Source organism: Miscanthus floridulus, chromosome 19 (genome assembly GCF_019320115.1).
Source record: "Miscanthus floridulus cultivar M001 chromosome 19, ASM1932011v1, whole genome shotgun sequence".
In the NCBI taxonomy this organism is placed as follows: domain Eukaryota; kingdom Viridiplantae; phylum Streptophyta; class Magnoliopsida; order Poales; family Poaceae; genus Miscanthus; species Miscanthus floridulus.
In genome coordinates, this window is record NC_089598.1 from 52,267,034 (window position 1) to 52,273,930 (window position 6,897).

General features: G+C 44.7%; 1 protein-coding gene across 1 annotated transcript; it reads left to right on the forward strand.

The window, feature by feature from the left end:
* Nucleotides 1-5,343: 5,343 nt before the first annotated feature.
* Nucleotides 5,344-6,185, forward strand: LOC136526731 (protein LE25-like). The gene is made up of 2 exons (XM_066519315.1): nucleotides 5,344-5,460; nucleotides 5,578-6,185. The coding sequence occupies exons 1-2, from the start codon at nucleotides 5,386-5,388 to the stop codon at nucleotides 5,737-5,739; spliced, it is 237 nt and encodes a 78-aa protein (XP_066375412.1). The 5' UTR covers nucleotides 5,344-5,385; the 3' UTR covers nucleotides 5,740-6,185.
* The last annotated feature ends 712 nt before the right edge of the window (nucleotides 6,186-6,897 follow it).

A 6,897-nucleotide genomic window follows, 5' to 3' on the forward strand; every position in this document is an offset into this window, starting at 1 on the left:
TTCTTATGAATTGATAGTTTTTGCTATATAGAGTAGTGGATGGCTGAATTATTCATGCCATGTGTCATGTATGTCGTTAGGCAAATTCAGACCAAATACAGGGGTAGTAGCAATACAATGTCTGATCCTTCGTACAGAACTAGCCAATGGATAAATAATTTAGCAATTTCAGATTAATGGATGTTTAGCTGAGTTAAAGCAATACCTAGTGATCATCATACTAAGTAGAGTACTATCTGCAGTGCTCCTTCCATTCAAAGGTTAAGGATGACGGAATAAAAATGGTCTTGCCTTGATGCTGTGACAGTGTCCTTTTTCATCAGATTCTTGTTGCCCTTTTTCCTCACCTTACAACAACCTGTTGATGCTAGCTTCTTTTTTGTATTAATATTAGGTTCATGTTTCACAAGTCAGAGAAGACAGTGTCAGACCAATTGAACAGGTAAGTTACTGAATAATGTTCAATGATATCTATACATGAGAAAATAATTCTTGAGAATCCAGTTACTATTTCCTTTTGAAATTAAAATGCATCAGTTGATGTTACATCACATGATCACTGTTGGTCTTATGGTGTAAGACTAGCGCTGTTCCATCACAAGCGCCTCCACAAATGCTCCCATCTACACAACTAACAGGTACCATATCCTACCCCTTCTCTGTGTACCACAGGCTCTGCTTTCAATTTTACACAGATTTGGAACTAACTGCAATCTATATTCTTAGTCTGTACCACAGGACTTGCTTGTTTTTGCTTTTGTCAATTTTTCTTCCATGTATTGTGGTCTCAAAATTGTTTGTTTTGTCAATATATGATCTATAAAATATGTTTGATACCAACTTGTGTCTATGAATTTAGTACCTAGCAGATTCGAGTACTGAACATAGCTAGTCTCATTGTTCCTTCAGTGATTTAAGTAGTGCACTAGCGTTTTCTACTCATTTGGAATTGAGTAACACATAGTATTGAAGTAGCAGTAACCTGCTCCAGAAATATTATTGTAAAAAAAAATGACTTAGGGTAAGTACTTGGTACGCTGTTTGCTATTTGACCAACAACTTATTTTTTCACATTGATTCTATACTGTACGCTCACTCTTACATAATGCCAATTAGCAGCACCTGGATAGCTAGGCTAGTTAAGTTTTGAACTTCATTTCACTCTAATCTGAGGGCTTGTTTGGCACAGCTTGTGATTTTGTAGAGGCTGCTTTTTGGAAATTTTTGTGAAAAGCATATTGTGCTTATTCTGCTTACTTTTGGTTTCTATTTATTGATAAGCTGCAGCAGGTCAAGAGATCCGGCTGCCAGCACTGTGACTGAGGTGAGCTCTCGTCGTCCCTTAGCTCGACTTAAAGTGAATGCAAACCTGTAGAACATGCTAAGCTACATTTTCTGAATTTAATCTCCACACAAACTAATGTATCTGCTTGAGTATATATGCCATGCTCAATACGCAAACTATGTTTCCATTTTCTGAATTTATCAATTCTTAATGCTTTACTGTGTTTTGCATTCATACTATGATTTTTCTATTTTATGCTAAATAAACGTCATGTACTTTCTTATTGTTTCAGTTGCAATCACTACTTTTAGTAGCACAAGGCACATGCTTCCACAACCAGATTGGCTTGGATGGTTTTGGAGGATGTTCTTTGTCTCTAGAGGAAGTAGATGTGGTGAGCTTACCTATGTGAGCTATTGCAAACTTTTGGTCAAATTTGAGAAAATGCATGTATCTTTATTGAAGTTGAATTCTAGTTGTGTATTTGCTGAATGAACTTTTGAAGCTCAGTGTAACATTTGTAATAATTGTTGAGCGATCAATTTTTATTTTTTTAACCATTTAAAACTAACTGTTGGACCATCTGTCGCTAAAACTATATGTAGCATCAAATGATATGTCGCTAAAGAGTAGCAGCGGATTGTCTGTCGCTAAAGAGTAGCAGCGGGTTGTTTGTCGCTATAAAAATTCAGGGCAACAGACTATCTGTCGCTAAAAGTATTGTCTGTCGCTAAAGATTTTTAGCGATAGGACTTACAGCGTCTGCAGAAGTCTATCGCTATAACTTTTTAGCGTCAAATTGTCTGTCGCTGTAGCTGCTTTTAGCGTCAGACCATCCATCGCTAATATTGGTGTTGTGGTGTAGTGCCCGTCGCGACTTGCCCTATTACCGGGCAAGGGGGTGTCGGATGTCAACATGCCTTGATTTGCTAGAGGTCGTGACGACGATGGAGCACCTCCACCAACGGCGGGCCTTAGAGTAGGACGCACCATCAAGATAGCCCTCCACCAAGCAACCTGTCAAGGCCTCCTTCCTAAAAGCAAGGTCGAAGAACAGACTCGCACTTACCCAAGTCTCACCAACTCCCCGCGAAGAAGAGTAGGGCCCTGAAACATACGCTTTCAGCGGGCCCATCTGGTTCTTCCCCTGAGCGCTCGTCTCCGACCATGGATGACAATTGAGAGCTCAGAGGAAACGATGACTAACAAGGAAAAGCTGAGAATACAGAGGCTAAAGCACAGGCTTACTAACTCTCCTTTTCTTCCTCTGTTTTTATAGGCAGGGACGCGCATGGCCAATGGAATCCCAACAATCTCTCCGAGCGACAGTGTCGGTTAAGGCTAGGCCACGTCCCCACAATATCTAGGAGGGACGCCTTTCGAGAAAAGGGCATGGTGAAATGAGCCGCCAAAAGCAACGCCATAGCATCATTGAGAAGGAATCCAACCGCACAATCCAGGAAGCCGTGGGACCCTATGGTCCACATCCAACGCACCATCACCCGAGCCGGTGCAGGCGAGTGATCTAACACTTAGATCGGGTACTCGGCCCAGCTCACCCCTTCAGCAGGTATAAGCGGTAGTGATTCATTCACTACCGACCCTGCCATTCTAGAGTCAGGGGGTGTTCGGGAGGGTCGCCAGTATGATCCTAAAACCTTTGACACACTATGTCACATAAATCTATCAATACCTGAACGAGCTCAAAGTACCTTATTTCAGTGGATGTGTACCCCTCTACGGGAAACCAGAAAATTGGTTGGCCTAGTGCTGTAACCAAAGTATGAGCTCCTGAAATCTGGAAAAAGAGTTTCATGACATGCCCATGCTGGTCAGGCTTAGTCCTATCGCCCCTATTAATTAGGACGTGGATGCTCACTCGTTCTACCCGCTATCAGCTCAAAGAGTAACATACGCAACTGCTGACAGCTGCTCACACGTTCGTTTCTCGCCCACAGTAGTTCTCGACCTGGGACACTGTTATACTAGCCTCAAGGCTCCGAGACAATGACCTCACTTCTTCCACTAAAGAGGCTCACAAAAATTCGTGATCACATTGCTTAGCGGGTCTTGAAGAAAAACATGACGCCCTTAGTTACTGTTACAAGTCAACCCGCATCGGGTCACCATTAAAAATCAACTAGCATAGTGGCGCGTAAAATGATAGAGGTGCAATTACCCTGTCTTGACTATCTGTTCTTTGATTAGGACTTAATGACACACAACCACTAGCGGACGCCAGAATACATTGGGAATCGACTTCCTGAATAAAGCGGTGCAACCACCCGAATACGGCGTTAACAACGTCCTCAAAGCCATGCTTTCGGTTAAAGGGTGCCACCACCCGAATACAATGTTGACAACATCCCAAGGGCCACACCCAGGAAAAATCACATTTCCCGACACAGGGTGTTACCACCCGAGCCAGACGCTTACCGCGGCCAGGGAACTACGTTCCTTGATGAATGGTGAACCACCATACTTCTCGATACCCGAGGAAGGTTCTCGGTACCTGAGAAATGCTCTCGGCACCCCAGCAGCCACATACTGGCTCCTCAATACTTGAGAATACCAAGCTGCACTGCTCACAACCTCGGTACCCGATGGACAGCTCACTGGTACTCACAATGCTCACAAGGGTCTGCGACGTCCCAAGGGCTAAAGCAACCAGCTAGCTTGTCATTAAGTTCTATGGGGGCTACTGTCAGATATATGGACCATGGGTACCCGCACCGCCTATATATATGACCATCACCAAGCTATCGGCCCAGCAGCCGTCAAGGAGGCCCACAAGAGCTGACGTGATCGAGCAACGTGGAAATCAAGTCAATCCGGGATGGACGGATCTGTACGGTAGCTAGGATCAATCTGTTACGCATTCAGTGTAACAAACTAGGAATCCAATCTGTTAGTCCAATCGCCCTCATTGTAACCCTACCCTTCTGCCTATATAAAGGAGGGTAGGGACCTCGGGCTCAGGATCCATCTTCCATCACCTCAATCAATAATGTAGCTAGGAGCAACAACCCCTATAATTGAGCATACAAATACAAGAGCAGCACCACCACCACTGGAGTAGGGTTTAGCGCGCCACCGCGTCCTGAACCAGTATAAATCGTTGTGTATCGTGTGCTACCATCTGATTCCGTCTTCGCGATCATGTTGCTAGACAATGCCGGAGCTAAATCAACCGACAACGACGTTCATGATTAATTCCTGAAGAGGTGGAACCAAGCCACACGAAAGACCAAGAAGTTTCAACAACCAGATCCTTGCCAATCCTATGCAAAGATCCAGCCGTCGACCAAGTTCTTGAACCAACCTGATCCAAAGCTCCAGCTCCCTACACCATGTTTTGCTACAAATTATATGATAGTTCCTCAGCTACCAGCGTGGTAAAAATATAGAGGCAACCTCTAGTCACTCGGTGCATGTCTACATGAGAACCAAGATACGATGAGATATGATTGAAAGATACTACAAGAGAAGATAAATGATTAGATAGATATTTTATTTGTAGAAACTATTTATTGAGAGCATATATATAGTACTTATTTTTTTAGATAAGGGTAGCATAGTACTTATATGTGATTATATAGTAATTAAAAAAATGAAAACTATTCCATAGTTTTTAGGTTGGGACTATCATTACGAGCGATGCACGATACTTACCAGTTAGATAGTCGTTGAAAGCATGAAAGTAATTACCACCGTGAATTTGTATTGATCTTCATTCATTATTACTGTACCATAAAAAATTGCAGATCCTTTCTCCATAGAAAAGTCATTTGATTTTTTTTACGCGGCAACTGACAGTCACATACTAGTTTGATTACGCCAGCACTTGGTAATAGCATAGCCAACCTTATTACCTGTTACGTGCACCACCACGCGTCAGGGCAGTTAGTTATCAATTGGACACGCGTAGCTTGTAGGCTACGACGTGTGCAAGCGAGATGCTGCCGTGTGCTTTGTGATAAGTAGCTACTACTCCATCCATTTTATCTCGGTGTTTATATATATAAGGAAATTACTCGCGCGCACCGATAAGTACTAGCTACTCCATCCATTTCTACAACTACAACGCGTCGCGCAGGAGCATGTTCGCCATCAAAGAGAAGGCCGAGGACGCCGCTTCGTCGTCCGCCAAGGCCAAGGCCACCGCCGACGAGAAGGTCGTCCGTCGCCGCTCGCCGCAGCATGCTGCGCAAGCCGTCGACCACCCATATGTAACGCGCAGCACTTCGGCACAGCGTACGACGTCTGATCGATGATTTGTGTGTGCGGCGCAGGTTGAGAAGGCCAAGACGAGGGATCCGTTGAAGAAGCGGGAAGCCGAGGAGGACAAGGAGGACCGTAAGCTGCAGATCGAGTCCGACGAGCGAGTCGAGAAGGCCGGCCACGGCCCTCTCGGCCCCGAGAGGACCGTGACGCACACGGCCGGTGAGCGGTGATGGATCGGACCTGTAGCTGACAACGTGGTTTTTTGGAAGGGACGTGGTTTTTGTGGAAGGGACGTTTCGCTCTAGCTAGCGGACGAGGTGGGATTAGAATAGGATGGACTTATTTTTTTTGTAGTGTTTGGTTGGAGATGACCGTCGCACGCGCGGGAGGGAGAGAAGGACGACGTCGTCGTGATGAACGAGAAGATGGCCGGTGAGCTCCGTCACTGGGTCCACCACAGGCGGTCATGCGCGCGTGCTCAGCCGGCCGGTGCGGGCGAGCTCAACCCCCGAGCCAGCCGCATGCGCCCTTGAAGGCGAGCTCCACCGCCGGCCCCGGCGCGTGCGGCCATGCAGGTGAGCTTCGCCGCCGGCCCAGACTAAAGTAAGATTGGTCGAAGTGCAGTTGCAATTATTTTTGTACTTGACCTGTTGATCTCCTGGTCGAAGTGAAGTTTCAATAATTTATTGTCTCATATCATGGTAACCTACTGTTTTCCTGACAACACGTACTAAAAGAAGAATTATCCGTACATTGTCAAATGGGCGCTGAACAGTGCATGCGTTACTGAACCATTGTATTATTTATGGTAACGATTTATTCAAGTTATTAGATAAATGTTCCAGATTTGGCGTCTGATGGTATAAAACAATGACTATTACGCTGGGATGACTCCGGCGAGGAAGAAGCGTGGGCGAAATTACTACATTCTCAAAACCAAGAGGATACTCTTAATTCCTGCCTTGTAACGTGATGCATGTGAGTCGTCGATCATTCGAGGCGGATATATGAGTCGTCGATCATTTGAGGCGTATATCTGCGAGTCATCAATCATTTGAGGCATATGTTTCTAAATTCTATGAAAGCTGCACTAATGATATATATGGTGAGGTGATAAATGCAATGTAGATCACTAGGATGGCATAACTCATTACTGGCGGTTCCAAAGATATTTCTACAGGCGCCTATCAGTACTGCGTAACAAAGGTCAGTGAAAATCGCGAACTTCATATGCGTCTTGTAGAGAACCGCTACTACAAATGACTTACACTGGTTGTTTTTTTTAAGAAAACCGTCACTGCAAATGATTTTCAAAAATTACAAATCGGGCTCAAAAAATAACAAAAAAAAAATTAATCCAGGAGGCCCCACCAGTCAGACACCCGTCC

Bases quoted from the DNA above. Each gene is read 5' to 3' on its own strand.
- LOC136526731 (XM_066519315.1), top strand. From the start codon at position 5,386: ATGTTCGCCATCAAAGAGAAGGCCGAGGACGCCGCTTCGTCGTCCGCC. The intron at 5,461-5,577 runs GTCGTCCGTCGC...TGTGCGGCGCAG, and splicing joins AGGCCACCGCCGACGAGAAG to GTTGAGAAGGCCAAGACGAG.